Consider the following 19722-nt stretch of genomic DNA (forward strand, 5'->3'; position numbering starts at 1 on the left):
GTAATTCTAAAAAGATTGAGTTTCACGAAACACCGTTCCGTTAAAGTTTTTTTTTCAGATGTCTTTGAAAAAATGAGAAAGTTATATAATGGAGTATATAAAAAAAATTCGACTTCAACGTATGTCTTCCCTTCTTCTCGTTGCTGCATATGCAACTCATACATGTACTCTCTTTGTTTCTTGAACCCCTGACTGACCATCGGCCTCTGTAATGCTAGTTGGAGGATCTTACGGTGAACATGCGTTTAGGGCATGACATATCGACGCCTCTCAAAGATTCATTGTCACGATGTATAGGAAACCATCTCAAATGTACTTTTTTTTTTCTCTATGCTTGTCAACAACAAAGCAATGGCCGGCACAACCCGATGACTCGAGATCATAATATCTTTACATGACTAGTTATTAATGCAAAACTCGCATCAAGTCATTATTTTTGAGAGGTTACTTGTCTACCTCAAATATTAACCAAACACATATTAATATCGATGCAATTCCTCGTGTAGCGTTATTGTCAAATCCTTGCCCAAGGTTTTGCAATTGACAACAAAACGCGTTGATGAAACCCATCACTTTCTATTTGTGTTTTGATTATCCCTAGAGTCCAAATTCGACTGACTTTCAATTCGACCGATTATCCCTAGGCCTAATCTCACCTAACCCTGACGATGATTGCAGCACCATTTCTAATTGTATGAAGGTTTGTCCTCGCACCGCCATGGTTGAGAACTACCCACTAACTTCTGGATTTTAATATGATGAATAATCCACCCACCATAGATTTTATTGAGCTTTTATAATAAAAAAAATTTACGTATTTGTATTGCTTTTATGTGTAGTGTCGGTCGTTCGTATGCAACTTACATATTACGTCATCACGAGAAACCCTTAAATGCCGACAGAACAAAAAAGAGAGAGAGAAAAATTATGCCTTCCGGCCATATTTTATAATAAAATACGCGAAATCAATTTTTAATATATGCTGCGGAGTGATTAAATATCGCAATCCTTAAATGAAAATCTTTAACTTGATCTTTGCACTTTCTTAATTTCAGTTTCTTCTGAAAATGCTGCAAATTAATCGGTGCTAAGATTGTTATCCGATCAAGTCTTATCGAAAAGAAAAGAACCAATAGATGATATCTGGATAAATCGGATCGGGCTAAACGAGCGTGCCGATCGATTGTTATTTTATTTTTATTTTAATCGTTGAAAGGCGGCAGCTAAACCTTTTGGGGACATGCGAAGTAGAGTTTACAGTCACAACCCAAAGTTTATTTTTGCGAGCAATTTCTCTCCATTAAATAATTAATTTCTTAATTTTTAGCAGAAGATTTAGGAAACCCAAAAAAGGCGGAACGAAGGGTGTGGGCCCCGACAATATCACGCGACTTTTTTTATTCGGGCTTCTTCTCCCGAAGGTAACATTAGTCTATTGTGGGGCCCGCAGTTCGCGGGGAACTGTTTCCAATCTTCCACGGCACGTGCCAACCGTTTCACACCGTCCGACGTGTCGTGCACGCGCCCCCGAGACCAAGAGACGGATAGAGAGAGAGACGGCAGGGGGAGCCTTTTGATCCCGTCGATGATCCACCACCGCCCATCGCGGAAGACGAACGGCTGAGAAGAAGATGAATTTTAAACGTAAGATTCTTTTGCCCTTTGAATCACTTTCGGAATAAAAACGTAAGCAAATCCTTAAACTTTGGCCGACCGTGTAACGTGATTTCTAAACTTTTTAATCCCTGACCTTTAGTTCAGTATTCAATATAATCTATAAAGTTTTAATTTATTCAATGTGATTTCTTGAACTTTTGATACATGTTCAACGTAATCCTCGAACATTATATTAAACATTACATTTTCATATAGTTGAAAGATTACATTGAATATATACCAAAAGTCTATAGACCACATTGAACAGATTAAAAGATCAATGGTCATATTGAACATTGAGTTAAAGTTTAGCGTTTATAATTTAATTTATGGATAATATTAGTTCATGGATAACAAATTAAAGGTTTAGGAATTAATGCAGAGACGGTCTGTGCCATTTTTTCGTGACTCTTTAATTTATTATTCGGCGATTACGTCATAATTCGATCGAAATACGTGAGATTAGCCTGGTCCGGACGACACCTCTGGCCCTGGGATCATCCGGCCCCACCCGACCACGCCCCCACCCCCGAAACCCGAGGTCCGAAGTCAACGGCTCCAGCTCGCCAGTTTCCGACAAAAGCTCCCGCCGGCCCGAAATGACGGAAATGCCACTCCCTCCTCCTCCTCCTACGACTTCAACGCAAACGCTGCGCTGTATGAGCAGCGAAAGTTCTTCTTCATGCTCCTGTGCGGATTCCTTTCCTCCCAATTTCCCACGTCCTTTCTCGACAACCTTGGTCGTCTTCCTCGTCTTCTTGTACCTACGCCGGTCACATCAACCCCCCCTCTCTCTCTCTCTGCCCTCCATTTGCTGAAGCGAGGCGACAAGCCGAAGTTGCCGGCCGAGCATCGCCTCCGTCTCTTCCGGCAGGTTTTGCCGGTCGAGTACAGGTTTCCGGGCTTAACTCCCGGTCTTCGCTGATCCGCTTTCGGCTCTGTTTGTCGATCCCTTCTCGGAAGCCGCGACCGCCCGGTTCGTGGTGATTCGGTTTCCGTGATGAGATCGTGCTTTTTGTCGGGATTTCTGTCGGGTTCAGCTTGCGCTGATCGAGATACTTAAGTTTACGGGTGTGCTGGCTGAGTGAGCAGTGAGCTGTTGCGCAGGGTGGTGAAGTCAAGCGACGTGGTATTTGGGGGGTGGGGGTTGTCTGGAGTCTCGAGGTGAGGAGTGGGAAATTCAAGTTGGGGATCAGGCGGATCGAGCTTCGAAGCCTCGAAACATAGACTGCAAGGGTGAAGAGACTGAAGTATGCGCTAAAGGTTTGGTCTTTTGACCGTGGGGGTGGTCCCCGGGACATTGGGTTGCGAGAACTGACTTTTCAAGGATTGACTCTGTGAGGTTTGAACAAATTTCTGGGTCGATCATCTCATTTTGGTCCTTGGTTCTCCTGTTCATGTGCTTGGTGGGTTGGAATGACCATCAGCGCATGAAATTTCTTACCTAAAGAACCTTCGAAGGCCACAGAGTTTGCATTTAACACTGAAGCAAATACAAAGGGGATCTCGATCGGCTCTGATGGCTCCAGGTCCTCTCGTGTTCCGTTCTTTGTGTTTTGGTTGGTAATTGGAGAAGTTGGGTGATTCCCCAAAGGTTTTAGCTTCCATGACAGATTTTGGAGGTACCTAAGAATTCTAGATGTCAATTTCGGCATTTACTCAGCTGTTGTTGTTCGTGCAATTTCTCAGAGCATCAGCTTCAGGGTTTGTTCTTAAGTCGAGGGTTTGCGGTGCTGATCAAATAGCATATTCGAGTTATCTAGGTCGTGAATTGTTTTTCATCAATGGGGGTGTAGTCGACAAATTTTTGTTCTGCGAGGCCCTCAAAAGCTACGGCGCAAACAGTTGCGACTTTGAGGAATACCCTGGAGTAATTCAATGTGAACTCGACCTTCCGCAAGGTACTACTTATAACTGACATGGTGTATAATTTCATTGTTTACAGGCTTGATTTTTGGAGGTCTATTGAGTGCGGAAGCTTTATACTTAAAATGTCCGTAATCGTTCCAAACCTTTTCTATTGGCAGCACGTTTGCATCTTGGCCGAGGAAGAAAGCTTTTGCAGAAACATACAATGGACAAATCTGAAGGGAACCATAAGAGTAATTTGACAGAGGATAGCATTGACAATAATGATAAACCTCTATCAACCTCCAAAATTATTGGCGTGGTAGTCCCGGGAACTTTTGCTGTCTGTTGTGTTTCACTTTGTGCCTGGTTCTATGGGAAAAGGAAACCATCTGCTCACACAATGCTTTCAAAGGACCTGAATTCAAGTAAGTACAGTACATCATCATTGGTATATGAACCAAAAGTTATTTACTTTGGTATTGTTTGTTTGTTTCTTTCTTAGTCTTAGATTCTAACACATCTTTCCTCCCAGTGGATTCAATTTCCTCCTTCGACAGGAACTCTGTTTCAGAAAAGGTTTATTCCCATGAAAAGTTCCTGGGCAGTCCAGCTCGGGTGCCCCCTAGTCCAATGAGGGTTCCACAGAGTCCTAGATTTTCAATGTCCCCATCTCCAAGACTGAGTAGACTTGGATCGCTGCATCTCAATTTCAATCAGGTCACTAAAGCAACAAACAGTTTTTCACCTTCATTTCGAATAGGGAAAGGAGGCTTTGGGACTGTCTACAGGGCACAACTAGATGATGGTCAGGTGGTTGCCATAAAAAGAGCAAAGAGGGTGGGTGATTTTTTTCATGTAATAAACATAGCCTCTCCTGCATAATTATTGCCAGTGTGAAATATGATGAGCCACGAGCATACGCCTATAAGAATTACTAGCAAATTATATGCTTTAAGTTCCTGTGGGGTACCATACTCTAGATATTGACATACCGAATTGCAGATATAGGACTAAGTGGTCTGTGTATACTTGCTTTTGATGTCATCATTTAGAAAGAGGTGGTTTTTTTCCTGAGAGGATTGTTATAATGGAAGAGCTTGTTCTTATGTTTGTATGATTGTCCCAGCATAAGCAGTTGAACTAGTGGGCTAAAAAGAGAATTCGGTTACAGTTTGTTGCCATCTAAGATTTTACCTAAGATGAAGTAAAAGACGGATGTTTCTTACAAAATGTATGCCTGCGGCATAAAATGACTCCGCTTCGTTCTGTTTAATGTTATAGATATATTAATGCTGTCCAACTGAGACAGTTGGTCCTTATGACTTATGAGTGGGTGGAAGTTTCTTACGGAAGAAAGCGAAGAGTTTGCCTTCTTGACCGAAACCAAGATTTAATATATTCAGCTATGATCTAGTTTGACATGGCATTATTTAGTGTTGTCAGACTGGTTTAAAGATGGTTCGCCAACCTAAATTGTTTTTCGTTGTATTATACCATGGACTTGTAATTTACGTGAGAATATCTCACTTTCTGCAGGAGCATTTTAAGGGTTTGCGAACTGAATTTAGCAGTGAAGTTGAGCTTCTAGCTAAGATTGATCATCGGAATCTGGTGAGGCTGCTTGGGTATGTTGATAATGGAGACGAACGCCTTATCATCACAGAGTATGTGCCAAATGGTACTCTAAGGGAACATTTGGATGGTAAGATCTCTAAACTTGAGTTTGGACTAGTTTTTCATTTCGAAGGTAATACTTATGCCCGATCCTTGCAGGACGTCGTGGTAGGATTCTCGATTTTAATCAAAGACTTGAAATCGCCATCGACATTGCTCACGGCTTGACTTATCTCCATCTATATGCAGGTAATAGAACTTCTCTTTTGAGCTTACACTATATTTTTTTTTTTGTTGAATCTTTCATCAAGAAGTGTAGCCGTACGTCTATTACCCCTTCTTCTAGTAATTCCGCATGATAAAAATCATCTAAAATGTCTCATTCTACTCGAGTTGGTCAGCATGGTTGCATGGGTACATGTAGTTTTGTTAGAGCATAAGTGACCGAGTGCTATTGTCAAGCAAGTTACGAATATGACTTAATCCTCACAGGTTAGTCAGTGTGTGAACAGAACCATGAGGGCGATATTCAACAAGTTTATCTTTTAATCTTCTTTTCCATTGATTCTCGACTCTGTTCCCTTTTAGAGGCTGCTAAATGCTATAAACATACTGCCTCTCTTGATCAATGGTCATGAACGGGAGCTGTTCCTTGAAAATCCGAACATGTATTAGGAAATATAAGCTTTTTCTTTTAGGGTAATACTTCAGCCATTCTTGATAGTCTTGTTCACAGATAAAATTCTTCTGCACCCTTTACAATTGTGGAACTTTGCAAGAGCATTTCTGGTGGAGAAAACATCCTCTGGAATTAGCAATTTCTTCGATTTGTCTCAGATGTCAAAAGGATGGAATTCATATAGACAGCGATAAACAGATTTGAAAGAGCAAAGAGTAATTTAAACATCACCTACGGATTTATCAGCTATAATTTCTCTACTTGTAGCCGCTGCATATAGGGACAAATTAGGAAGGGAAACAGCATCCTAGCTTGAGCCTACTGCATTTGATATTTGAATTTCACCTGGAGGGATGAAAAGGCTGTCAAGGACTAGAAGGGAAAGGGCTGATAGTTTCTGTTCTTCTATTGCTTATTGCGACTGACATGGATCTGCAATCTCCATGTCATCCTATCATGGTTACTAATACTATCTTTAGCCTTCAAATCAATTGTTTCCTCTTCACACTTTCTTGGAAGCCATTGTCCACGGAAAAACTATGACATAACCATCATGTGATTCATGCATTGTGATCCTTGCTGGCCACACGCGGCTCTTGTAGCTTTAATACCATTCTTTTGTCTTTTCCTTACTAATCAAATCTTATCTTCTGTTGTCCTTAATAGAAAGGCAAATTATCCATCGCGATGTAAAATCATCGAACATCCTTCTGACGGAGACCTTGAGGGCTAAGGTAGCTGATTTTGGATTTGCAAGGCTTGGTGCTGTGGATTCAGATGAATCTCATGTCTCAACAAACGTGAAAGGGACAGTTGGTTACCTAGACCCAGAGTATATGAGGACCTATAAGCTTACTACCAAGAGTGATGTGTACTCGTTTGGAGTTTTACTTGTTGAAATGCTGACGGGCCGTCGTCCTGTTGAACTAAAGCGGCCTTTTGAAGAACGCGTGACACTTGTATGGGTATGTTAATCTCACCTTCTTAAACCAAACGGTTTAGTTACTAGAATATTCATCATAATGTGAGAAAACTCGGACTCCATTGCATGTATGCTTTTTCGATATTGAATTACAGTGAAACCTTCATCAATACAGAACAGCACCAGTTGATGGGTAATAGCTATAGGGATAACTATATAGTATGAGACGACTCGTGATTGAAAAAATGAAAAAGAAAAAAAAAATCCGGTGGTTCCCATTGTTTTCACCAACTGCTGAATTGCACCCAAGCTTGGTTAGATGAGCCGCTCCTTGTTAAGCTTTTCTTCAACTAGATCACATAACTTGTTAAAAGAAAAAGATGAGATCATTGTGTCATTATAGTCAGGTTTACATCAGAAAAATGATCATGCTAGCTTGATGCATGTCTGAGAGTAGTTTGTCAGTTACCTTCATTGACCTAAAACTTCTATGCTTAATTGAATGAATTAATAGTTTAGTCAGAAAATTCAGTGGACACATGACTGTGCAGGCCTTCAAGAAGTTCGACGAGGGAGAGGTCAACGACCTTGTGGATCCAAGATTGGAAGAAGTAGTTGATGCAGGGATACTCGTGAGAATCTTTGGGTTGGCCATTCAGTGTGCAGCACCCATCCGGACTGATCGGCCTGATATGAAAGCAGTTGGCGAGCAGTTGTGGGCAATCAGGGCAGACTATGTTAGGACTGCAAGGAGGGGGCACGGATCGAAATCTGGGCAAGTGGGCCTGGTATGAAGCAGTTGGCGCGCAGTTTATTTATTTACCCTTCTAAAGTATCACACGATCTTCACAGGTTTTCTCCCCTCAAGGACAGCAGTAGTAGTTTAATTTGCTACTCGTGTATAGATGTATTCATTGCATTGTGTATGGCCATTTCATGGGAAGAAATAGTTCACCTGCTTTTGTGAAAATTTACTGTTCTATGACAGAACTTTGCCAGATTAAGTACCGAGCAAACTACGAGGAAAAGTTAGTAGCTTGCGGCACATCGTCATTGTGTCGTTCTACCTTCTTTGCCCCATTTGTTTTCCTTCCTATCAATTGTTCATTGATTCATCCTTTGTCTAGTTGTCACGTGCCAACTTTAGTCCCCAGTATGCTATGGAGAAGAAAATTATGTTAACGAGTGAGATAAATGCTACCTGGAGTTTCCAGTTTTTTCTCCCTTATAAGAACCTGAATGATGGATTTCAGAAGACTAGCCAATATAGATGTGCATCAGCCTACTTACGTGTTTTGTGGGCATATGTTTTACCCGTCCTTATATCAACACAGAAAGTAGATAAATCATGCTATGCTATTGAAGGACTTTTTGGTATCATGCTGTACAACCTCGGGCCAGTGTCATAGGACAGGACATATACACCGTTTGGTGTTACTTTGAACGCAAAGGTGGATGCAGTAATCACGCCGGCGCGCATTAATATAAGAAAGAAACGAAGGGAAACATGCAGTACATTGATCATCGTTACAATGCTGTACAACCTCAGGCCAGTGTCATAGGAAAACATGGAAGAGAAGGCCCACTCAGGCCGTTGAAGGCGGATTATACCTTGAGCAGCTCGCATTGCTCTCACCGTCCAAGCTTCCCATGCTTCCATTCCCCGCCAATTTCTGCTTCGCCAGGTGCATTGATGGGCATTCGTCTGCTTACACAGAATTGACGCCAGCAGACTTTTCCAAAGTGAAATAAACAAAAGTCGAAGACCTTAACCAAAACATATTCTTTCTATGTATTTAGCCGTTCGTGCAAATTGAATTTTGGATTTTGATCTTCGGGATCTTTCCATTGTCTTATGTCGGTATATTTTCCAGTTTTTTCCTGTTGGGACCCGCTATCAAATGGCATTACCTGTGGTTCACTGAGTGGTTTATACGAGATCTCCAAAGATCATTTGCAAAGTTTTACGTATGCTCAGAATATTATCTGCCTTGCACCACTTCCTTCAATTTCTCGACGGATGAATCAAGAAAAAAGTTCGTTTGATTGTGCTTCAAACTACATGATTTGCGGATTGTGATTTCTTTGGTCTCATTTTGGAGCTTTATCAACAATTTGCTTGTGTAGGCTGAGATCCGGTATTTTCAAAATCCTTATGTAAGGAATTGCAAACGTCGAACTTCAATTCAACTCAAGAGGAAGCGTCACGGCCTAGGTTTGGGCCAACTCCGATGTTGATCTATAGTAATAGTTTTCGAAAGTAGTCAACCGAGGTAGGTTTTTATTTTAACCTAGAGCAATGCATCTTCTCAAACCGACACCTTTGACTATTGTGTGCCTACTATGGATTTGCACAAATCTTATTTATGCTAGACGTTGGCTTTATTGACTCATTTCAAAGAAGTTGGTGAGCTAGAGGAAGTGAGAGTCTTTCTGTATGAATAAAAATGCAGCAGAACTGTTGAAATTGGGATTTCAGGGCACCAATCCACGACTTGAGGATCAGCAAGTTTCGTATGGTTCTCATCAGTCTAATTTAGCAGGTAACGTCTATTTTGCTTAGATCAGGTTGAGATACTCTTCTACTGTGTCAAACGCAATTTCGGTGAAGCAAAATAGTTGATGAAAATGCTGTGATGGAGCCACATTAGTTTTTCCGTGACATACAGGATATGATCCGCGAAGAATTCCTAAGAGATTCATAACAATAATGCCTGCGAGTTAAAGATTTTTCAGTGACAGATACTGCAGCAATCGATGTAGTTACTTGATCACTCAACAATTTAAGACTCTTGTCATAATTGCATACTGGCTTGCCTGCAATCCCTTTTGCCAACAATCGTCAACCCTTTCTCGCTTGGATACATGCGAGGGAGTATTGAACTTCAGGACGATTTAGCTTTTTTAAGCTGGATCCATTTGAAGATATTATGGGAAAGTTTATTCTGGCGTAGTAGCACTTATAGACCGTACGAATACAATTCCTGATTGCAGACACCAGTTGTCTGAATAAGCAAAATCATTTTGAACTGATAGAAGAACTTGGATCTGGAGGGACTGGGACTTCAACAGCTCCTTCCAACATCTGAGTGATTTTCTTCATGGTCGGCCTCAAAGCCGGGTCTTCCTGGATGCACCACAATGCTGTCATCACAAATCTTCTCACCCTCTTTATGTCACTTGATGCCTCCTCATCGCTCTCCACTAACTTAAGTACGCTTCCGTCGTGGTAGCAGTCATACACCCAGTCGACCAGCACAATTTGAGCTTCAATTTCTGCTTCCGGCTCATAGTTCTTTCTGCAACAGATGAGCTCTACCAACAAAATGCCGAAGCTGTAAACGTCTACTTTGCTAGAAATAGGCATATTCCTGAACCATTCTGGCGCTAAATAACCTCTGGTGCCTCTGACTCCGGTGGTGGTTCGTGTTTGGTTCCCCATTAAGAGCTTAGCTAATCCGAAGTCTGATATTTTTGCAGCGAGAGAGCCATCAAGAAGTATATTTTGCGGCTTGATGTCACAGTGGATTATATGCCTGGTGCAATCGTCATGCAAGTAAGAGAGCCCCCGCGCAACACCACAGGCAATTTCTATTCTTTTGTACCAGCTGGGCCTTGAAGCGCCAAATAGAAAATCCGCCAAAGTGCCGTTGCTCATTAATTCATACACCAATAGTCGGTGTTGACCCTCACTGCAGAATCCATGCAACTGTACTAAGTTCTTGTGGTTAGTTTGGCCAATTGCATTCACTTCTCTTTCAAACTCCTTTTCGCTTTCTCCGGTCCTTGTCGCCAACACTTTTACTGCCACAAAGTTTGCTTCCTTGGATCCGAGAACACCTTTGTACACTGTTCCAAAAGCACCCCTACCTAGTTCTTCTTTGAATCCATCTGTTGCTTCTTGAAGCTCCTGATAAGTGAAAGTCTGCGTGCATGTGGCTTGGTTGATCTGGACTAGTCGTGACAACTTATAATCCCTAGATCGGAAGCTTCTATAAATTAAATAGGTAATGAGGAGTAAAAGCAAGTTCACAAACACAGAGCTACTCAACAGCACTGATCCGATGATAATCAGAGTCGAATTTTTGTTTCCGTTTCCTGTAGATTTTGAAGTCGAGTTATTTATCCTGACCTTGAGCAGAGCTTTTCCAATCTCACTAGGAACCATCCTTCCATTTGAAAGAGGGATCTTCTTTTTCCAGCAAATTCCGTCGCCGAAAATAGCAACTGCGCAAAAACAATCAACCAAGCAAGCCTCTCTGCACCAGTCCTCGGTTTGCACCACACTACGCTCGTAATCAGACAGTGGCCAGTTGGTATTGAGCATGTATTGGAAAGTGAACTGGTCTGTTTCCGGCCTACTTCCGTCACAACTTTGTGGTATGAAGTCCTGTCTGCATCCGTTCATCTCGTTCGTTGAATCTAACAGAGTATATCCAGGTGGGCAGTGGCATCGGGGCCTCTGATCGTCTCCAAGAGCACAGTAGCTGTTGAAGCCACAAGCTCCAGGACCGATATTTTGTGAGATGCTCGTGCATATATTTGGAGGGACCGGGGAAGAGACCATCGACCAGGCCATTGCCCAGCCAGAACTTGAATTTGCCGTCTTAGGGTGGATATATTGCCTGAAGACCCCGTCATATTCAAGGATCGCTCTCTGGTAAAATCCGCTGTTCGGGACTGTGCCTGAGGTGACGAGATTGAGTACCGTTCCATTCATTGCCGTGAGGTAGACCTGACCACTTTGATTGAATATCAACCGGAAGCTGGTACCTAGGGTGTTGCTGGCCCAGTAAGCATCTGAAGGGTCCGACGGGGTAGGAGTGGCATAGAACTCGAGATTTCCGTCGTCTTGTAGTATGAAGTGGAATCGCCCAGTGGAGTAATTCATTTCAGAGTAGCGAGCGTTAACTGTAGTCCCTTGATCCAATTGTTGCGTAGGCAGTATTGTGTCGGTCGGCTGGCTGAACGTCTCCCACAAGTTGACGTAGTTCTGGCTCACCAGGACAAAGTTCCCCGTGTCGAGCATGGCTGCATACGCTACACCGGTCACAGTCGGGCTAGGAGACCACAACTCTCTTCCATTTGGGTCGGCAAGCACCAGCCGGCCGTCGGCAGTCAACTGGATTTTCGAACCATCTGGCGCTAGATCATCACCATTTGCCGACCAGACGATGGTCTGGTCCTCTATTTTCTCGAACCATACAGCCAACAAATGAGCTCCTCGTCTCATTCTCCGGAACCCGAAGGCGAACTCGCCCGACGGCGACAGCCAGGAAGAGCTCCGGTCATCCGCCGTCAACGAGGAGCCCAAGGTTAGGTTGCTGTTGGTCTGAGCTTTGGCGGAAAGTGGAAGCGTAACAAGCAGCAGAAGGATTCCGAGCATCACTGAAGCCATGTGAGATGAAACTTTCAGGTGCTCCTTGAGGTTGAGCTACTTCAGCCTTAAGGATGAAAACCAGCGCCTCATGTGTGAATCAGCAAGTTTTATTAAGAGCTCCATCTGTCAACGTTCTTGTCGTTGAGACATTTTCCTTTTTACTTAATTGCGTTTTTTTTTTCTCTTAAAATACCTTATTAGTTTTACTATACATTCATCAAATTAATAACAAAATTATTTTTCATATCATTGATTATTTTTCTATTTATTGTTTAATCAAATTATTTTTCTCCATCCTTTTTATATATTATCGTTCACATTTGCAAGTGTCGTGTCAAAGTTGAACATTTGCAAGTGTCGTGTAAAAGTTGATTGGCAGAGTTCTTTATCCAGTCAAAATAATTTTATAAGGAAAGCATACCTTTCTCAAATCTAATATCTACCGGTAGATTACCAACTATTTTTCGATTTAACAAGTAGCCTGTCACTTGTCAACAAGATAATGAATCCTACCACGTTGACATCGAGCAGTAGATTACCGAGTGTTTTAGATTTGTTTAAGTGAGCCTGTCGATTAATCGGTAAATTATCAACAAAAATACGATTTCACTGTCCTAAAATCTAGTATAGTAGATATACCAAGTTATCGCTGCAAATCATGAGATATTATTACGACGAGGGATGTATAAAAATCGAGAGCTATGTGCTTTGTAAAAAAATTCTAAAGAAGTTGATAATTCACTATTTCACCGGTAGTGACTTACTGAGCTAAAAGGGAGCTTCAGTTGGTAAATTACTACTTTCACAGTCCTTAACTGTACTGGTAAGATCTTGTCCCCAAAGACAACCTCCTAAATAGGTAAATGAACTTATTGTTGAGTAAGACCTTTAATAAATTTCATACTTCATGTGATACTTAACTGCCCTAGAAGCGAGGAGACATGTTGCTAATTTTGCTTGTACTTACTAACTTTAAGGGTTAATACCGCAAAAAATTCTAAACTGATACACTTATGATAAATTTACCAAAAACTAATTTTTTGACCACCAAAAATCCCAAACTTGTACACTTGTGACAAATTTACCCTCTATTGGTTTCCGTTAAATTTTACCGTCAAATTGTTAAGTTGGATGACATATGGCAATTGATGGGTGTACTAGTTTAGATTTTACACAGGTTTACCAGTTTGTGATTTTTCGTGGTATTAATCCAATTTAACGAAGGATATAATTGTCACAAGTGTACCAGTTTGGGGTTTTTGGTGGTCAAAAAATTAGTTTGGGATAATTTTGTTACCGGTGCACCAGTTTAGGTTTTTTGGTGATCAAAAAATTAATTTGGGGCAAATTTGTCACAGGCATATCAGTTTTGGGATTTTTCGTGATATCAACCCTAACTTTAATGGCGGAGGTTTACAATTTGAGATTGAGTTTGGTGTTAGTAAATCTCTCAAAATGTTGGTAACTTACCATATTAAAAGCGGGTCTACATTGGTAAGTTACTTATTTCCATAGTAAGTTACTAACCAAGGTTTTATTTCCAATAGCAAATTTCTTACTTTGTTAATAACTTAGTAACTCGTAGGGAGACCCATGCTGGTAATTTATCGGTTTCGATCTAATCTTACCGCCAAGCTTTTTATTTCGAGTGGTAAATTATATTCTACTTGAAGTTGGTAAGTTCCTTACTCTGCCGGCGCCAGAAGCTTGCTATCTTATTATAAGTTGATCTATGTCGATAAGTTATTAATTTCACCGATATGTTATTAAGTTCGCTGCTAAGTTTTTTTTATTTTTATTTTGGGCGATAAATTCCTAAGGAAGGTGATAACTTACCCTTGCATGTAGTGTTGGCAAATTCCTAACATGGTCTGCAAATTACCATCGGTTGATTGGAACTTGGACCAACAAGTCACATGATATTACCTACAAGATTTATAAATTATAGTCACATTAGAGAAGTGCCGTGCACGGAACCTGTTGGCCGGCGGCGCAAACGAATCCAATTTAGAACAAGGCAAAGTCTGCTTGGGCAGGGCCATCAAGCTTTGCTGTGACCCAGAAATTTCCCGGGGAGAAACAGACGAAGTTAGAAGACTTTGACCAAACATCTTTTAGGTTTAGAGGAGACTTTATGAGTTTGAAAATGGTGGAGAAGAATGCAGAGAGACCCCAGTTGATTCATTCCCCTATGAAATCAAACCGATCACGGCTCCCTTCGTGGAAATTGAATGTTCCAATCATAGCTGCGGACGCTCGAATGTATGTGGAAATTTTGCTGTGGCGTCCCGCGTTAAACATGCGCTCGATGGATGTGATCCGTGTTGTTGTGATGATCTGATTCTTAGGCTGCAATGAGTCTTGCGCAGCTTGGAGAGGAACAGTTGCGTTAATAACGAATCAACATAATTCTACATATACTCTATGAAAATTTGCATACAAGAGTTCATAAAAATAAGGATAAGCGCACCGAAAGTGCTAAAACTTATCACAAAAATACAATTATTAAAAAATAAAAATAAAAAGTATAATCACGTACTGAAACTTGCCAAAATAATGCAATCAAGTCTTTCTTCGACCAATATGGCTAACGGGAAACACTGATATAATTTTTCATTGTTGTTCAAAGAGAGAAACGCTGATGGATGTGGTTGCCACATCGTCCATTTTAGAAAAAAACAATATTAAAAAGTTATTAAAAGCCAAATGTCCTATGTTGCAATTAATATATGAATAATTGTTTTCAATATTTTAGAGAAATAAAAAAATCAGAAAGACAGAAAAATCAAACAAAAAATGATTCTCAAGAAGCGCATTTATCAACTCGCCAGTGTGTTGGTGGCTGCCAAGGGCCTATTTAATAACATTCCTATTTCTCTTGTTTTTCTATTCTTTTGTTCCCCACAACAGAAAAAGAAAAGAAATTTTTTTGTGTACGTCAATTAATTTTTCTATCTCCCGGAATAGATAAGTGGTTAAGGAATAGATTAGGAACAAAAACAAGAAGTAAAAAAAAAACTTTTTTGTTTCTAGGAACAAAAAGAGAAAGAATGTCACTTTAGAGAAACAATTTCCTAAATCCTAAACCCCTAAACCCTAATTCGCTAAATCCACAACCCCAAAACCTAAACATTAAACCCCCAACCCCAAACTCCAAACCCCTAACCCTAAACCACAAACCCCTAAACTCTAAAACCTAAAATCCTAAATTGCAATTTCCTCGACCGTCACCCGGTATTTGATTTGTCTATAAGGAGTAATTTTTTTTATGATTGTATTAAGGTCATCCAATTCTATATCATAATATATTATGATTCTATTTCTAATCTAGTTTTATCCAAACATGAATTGTTAAGTCTCCATTGATATTTTTATAATTGAATGAAACAAAAATCGCGAATACAAATTTTTAGGGTCGTACTAAATGCATTTTTGTTCTTTTTCTATTCAGTGAATAGAAATTTTCTGCAGTTACCAAACACGTTTTTCTGCTCAGAAAGAGAATAGAAATATAAAAAAAGCTATTTCTGAACAGAAATTATTTCCGGGAACAAAAATATTACCATACGCACCCCCAAGCTACCTCCACCTAAATTGGAACTACCACCGTCTTTCTCAGCTTCTCCTATGTTTGATTCTTTCTTTCTTTTTTTTTTTCCTTTTTTTCAGATTTTAATTTTTTTAAATCTTAAAATCAAATTTTCCTTTGAATTTCTTTTATTCTTCTGAAATGGTTGGCATGGCAACCTCATCAGCATCTCTTTCTTCAAAAAATGGCAGAAAAAAAAAACATGCAACGCCAGCGGTTTATGTTAGCCAAATTGGACGAAGCTAATAGAGGAACATTTTTTTTTTTGACAGAGCTAATAGAGGGACTTGATTGAACTAATTTGATAAATTTTAAGATTTGATTGCACTTTATGAAAGTTCATAACTCGATTGCACTTTTGCAATAGCTTTTAGGACTTTTTATGCACTTATCTCATAAAAAATAGAGCATTTAGAGCTTGTAGAGGGTCAATGAAGTATCAAGTCAATAACTTAATAAAAATCTTATGGACGCACGTTGGGACAAGGCAAGCTAGCATACTCGACTATCTTTTTTTGGTCGAAAGCATACTCTGACTTGAAACTTCGATACAATGCTCGATATGTGATGAATGGACCACAACCTAACACCTTTTAGGACGTCAAGGTGATGAAGATTAGAGATGGATGAACTTGAACGGAGCTTGGTTTACTCACGGATTGGGCTGGATAGACACGAATTTTTGCTTGGAGACTCATTGTTGACACCCAAATATTCACCTATTAAACTTTTCAAAACATTTCACAAAATTAGGGATTAATCCTTAGAAAAAAAATAAATGTGAATTTGCACTATCTAACATCCATGCTTTTCACTACATTTCATCGCAATTAAGAAGATTGTGATTTTTGCTACATCATGGGAGATTGGACTTGACGAGAACATTTGGAGCCTTTGATATCATTTTCCTCACCTCGATTGATTCTGCATCATTTGATACGGTTACTTGATCACTCGACAATCCCTTTTGCTGACAATCGTCAACCCGTTCTCTCTTGGATACATGCGAAGACATTACGAAAAAGTTTATTCTGGCGTAATAGCACTTGCAGACAATACAAATACTATTCATGATTACAGACATTAGTTGTCTCGATAAGCAAAATCATAATGAACTGATAAAAGAGCTTGGATCTGGAGGGACTGAGACTTTAACAGCTCCTTCCAACATCTGAGTGATTTTCTTCATGGTTGGCCTCAACGCTGGGTCTTCCAGGATGCACCACAATGCTGTCATCACAAATCTTCTCACCCTCCTCATGTCACTTGATGCCTCCTCGTCACTCTCCACCAGCACAACTATGTTCCCGTCATGGTAGCAGTCATACAACCAGTCGACCAGCACAATTTGAGCTTCAGTTTCCGCTTCCGGCTCGTAGTTCTTTCTGCAGCAGATGAGCTCTAGCAACAAAATGCCAAAGCTGTAAACGTCTACTTTGCCAGAAATAGGCATATTCCTGAACCATTCTGGCGCTAAATAACCTCTGGTTCCCCTGACTCCAGTAATGGTTCGTGTTTGGTTCACCATCAAGAGCTTAGCCAATCCGAAGTCTGATATTTTTGCAGCGAGAGAGCCATCAAGAAGAATGTTTTGCGGCTTAATGTCACAGTGAATTATATGCCTGGTACAATCATCATGCAAGTAAGAGAGCCCCCGCGCAACACCACAGGCAATGTCTATTCTTTTGTACCAGCTAGGCCTTGAAGAGCCAAATAGAAAATCGGCCAAACTGCCGTTGCTCATGAATTCATACACCAGCAGTCGGTGTTGACCCTCATTGCAGAATCCAAGCAACTGCACTAAGTTCTTGTGGTTAGTTTGGCCAATTGCACTCACTTCTCTTTCAAACTCCTTTTCGCTTTCTCCGGTCCTCATCGTCAACACTTTTACTGCGACAAAGTTGGTATCCTCGGATCCGAGAACACCTTTGTACACTGTTCCAAAAGCACCCCTACCTAGTTCTTCTTTGAATCCATCTGTTGCTTCTTGAAGTTCCTGATAAGTGAAAGTCTGTGTGCCTGTGGCTCGGTTGATCTGGACTGGTCGTGAAAACTTAGAATCCCTAGATCGGAAGCTTCTATAAATTAAATAGGTAATGAGGAGTAAAAGCAAGTTCACAAACACAGAGCTACTCAACAGCACTGATCCGATGATAATCAGAGTAGAATTCTTGTTTCCGTTTCCTGTAGATTTTGAAGTTGAGTTATGTATCCTGACCTTGACCAGAGCCTTTCCACCCACATTAGAATCCATCCTACCATTTGAAAGAGGGATTCTCTTTTTCCAGCAATTTCCGTCTCGGAAAATAGCAACTGCGCAAAAACAATCAGCCAAGCAAGCCTGTCTGCACCAGTCCTCGGTTTGTGGCTCGCTAAGCTCGTAATCAGACAATGGCCAGTCTGTATTGAGCATGTCACGCAAAGCGAACTGGTCTGTTTCAGGCTTACTTCCATCACAACTCTGTGGTGCGAAGTCCTGTCTGCATCCGTTCATCTCGTTCGTCGAATCTAACAGAGTATATCCAGGTGGGCAGCGGCATCGGGGCCTCTGAATTTGATCATCTCCAAGAGTACAGTAGCTGTTGAAGCCACAAGCTCCACCACCTGTTTGTTGGGTGATCCTCATGCATATATTTGAAGGGACCGGGGAAGAGACCATCGACCAGCCCATTGCCCAGCCAGAACTCGAATTTGCTGTCTTTGGGTGGACATATCGCCTGAAGACCCCGTCATATTCAAGGATCGCTCTTTGGTAAAATCCGCTGGTCGGGTTGGTGCCTGAGGTGACGAGAGTTAGTACTGTTCCATTCATTGCCGTGAGGTAGACCTGACCACTTTGATTGAATATCAACCGGAAGGCGGTACCAAGGGTGTTGCTAGCCCAGTAAGCATCTGACAGGACCGGCTTGGTAGGAGTGGCATAGAATACGAGATTTCCGTCGTCTTGTAGTATGAGGTGGAATCTCCCAGCGGAGTAATTCACTTCAGAGTAGCGAGCTCTAACTTTAGTCCCTAGATCCAACTGCTGCATAGGGAGTATCGTATCGGTCGGTTGGCTGAACGTCCCCCACAAGTCGACGTTGTTATGGCTTGTCAGGACAAAGTTCCCCGTGTCGAGCATGGCCGCATACGTTGCGCCAGTGATGGTCGGGAGAGGAGACCACAACTCACTTCCTTTTGGGTCCACAAGCACCAGTCTGCCGTCGGCGGTCAACTGGACTGTCGAACCTTCGGGTGCTAGATTATCGCCGTTCGCCGACCAGACTATGGTTTTATCCTCTATCTTCTCGAACCATATCGCCAGCAAATGAGCTCCTCTTCCCATTTCCCGGAACCCGAAGGCGAATTCGCCCGACGGGGACAGCCAGGAAGAGTTCCTGTCATTCGCTGTCAACGAGGAGCCCAAGGTTAAGCTGCCGGGGGTCTGAGCTTCGGCGGAAAGTGGAAGCGGAATTAGTAGTAGGAGGATTCCTAGTACTACCGAAGCCATGTCAGATGAAGTTTGTGCGCTCCTTGAGTGAAGCTACTTCAACCTTTAAATTGAGACCGGCGTTCATTACAGAATTGTCTATTATATCCGAGTCTCTCCCGCACGTCCCGTTGTTGAAGACAGGTGACGACTCGTTCTCCATTTAAACCAAATCTATCGCACTCGGGATGTCCATATCAACATTATTTTACATATGTCTAAAATAATGACATATACTAACTGCTCTAATGTTTTGCAAGTTGTCCATCTGTTGAAATTAATAATTTACTACTCCAATCAAAGTTGATAAATTTCATATAACTCCACTAAGCGAAAAGCAGGCCACTAATTTCAAAAGTGATTTGTTAATTTTCACCAGTAAAATTTTGTTTCCAGTGGCAACTTCCTAAATAGGTTGACAAGGTTAGTATTGAACTTTACTCTACCAAATTTCATAGTGACTAACCTAAAAGCGAGCATACATTAGAAAGTCACCAATTTCACTTGTATGTAATAACTTCAATGGTGGAGCTTTGCAAAAAGTCTATTTAAAAAAGAGAAA

General features: G+C 41.2%; 3 protein-coding genes across 3 annotated transcripts; 1 reads left to right on the forward strand and 2 right to left on the reverse strand.

Annotated features, from left to right (window-relative positions):
* Positions 1–2326: 2326 nt before the first annotated feature.
* Positions 2327–7790, forward strand: LOC115687387 (calmodulin-binding receptor-like cytoplasmic kinase 3). The gene is made up of 7 exons (XM_030612923.2): positions 2327–3557; positions 3684–3932; positions 4040–4344; positions 5044–5209; positions 5281–5370; positions 6467–6765; positions 7274–7790. The coding sequence occupies exons 1-7, from the start codon at positions 3296–3298 to the stop codon at positions 7514–7516; spliced, it is 1614 nt and encodes a 537-aa protein (XP_030468783.2). The 5' UTR covers positions 2327–3295; the 3' UTR covers positions 7517–7790.
* A 1810-nt stretch (positions 7791–9600) lies between these two features.
* On the reverse strand, positions 9601–12211 carry LOC115668912 (G-type lectin S-receptor-like serine/threonine-protein kinase LECRK2). Its single transcript, XM_030590266.2, has one exon. The coding sequence runs from the start codon at positions 12118–12120 to the stop codon at positions 9742–9744; it is 2379 nt and encodes a 792-aa protein (XP_030446126.2). The 5' UTR covers positions 12121–12211; the 3' UTR covers positions 9601–9741.
* Positions 12212–16753: 4542 nt separating this feature from the next.
* On the reverse strand, positions 16754–19181 carry LOC130136566 (G-type lectin S-receptor-like serine/threonine-protein kinase LECRK3). Its single transcript, XM_056306601.1, has one exon. It carries the CDS (start codon positions 19179–19181, stop codon positions 16797–16799), a length of 2385 nt encoding a protein of 794 aa, XP_056162576.1. The 3' UTR covers positions 16754–16796.
* Between the last annotated feature and the right edge of the window lie 541 nt (positions 19182–19722).

Source organism: Syzygium oleosum, unplaced genomic scaffold, assembly GCF_021117445.2.
Source record: "Syzygium oleosum isolate NSW1041296 unplaced genomic scaffold, Sole_v2.1 Sole_v2.46, whole genome shotgun sequence".
Taxonomy (NCBI): Eukaryota; Viridiplantae; Streptophyta; class Magnoliopsida; order Myrtales; family Myrtaceae; genus Syzygium; species Syzygium oleosum.

Bases quoted from the DNA above. Each gene is read 5' to 3' on its own strand.
- LOC115687387 (XM_030612923.2), top strand. From the start codon at position 3,296: ATGTCAATTTCGGCATTTACTCAGCTGTTGTTGTTCGTGCAATTTCTC. The intron at 3,933-4,039 runs GTAAGTACAGTA...CTTTCCTCCCAG, and splicing joins TTCAAAGGACCTGAATTCAA to TGGATTCAATTTCCTCCTTC. The intron at 5,371-6,466 runs GTAATAGAACTT...TGTCCTTAATAG, and splicing joins TTATCTCCATCTATATGCAG to AAAGGCAAATTATCCATCGC.
- LOC115668912 (XM_030590266.2), bottom strand. From the start codon at position 12,120: ATGGCTTCAGTGATGCTCGGAATCCTTCTGCTGCTTGTTACGCTTCCA.
- LOC130136566 (XM_056306601.1), bottom strand. From the start codon at position 19,181: ATGGCTTCGGTAGTACTAGGAATCCTCCTACTACTAATTCCGCTTCCA.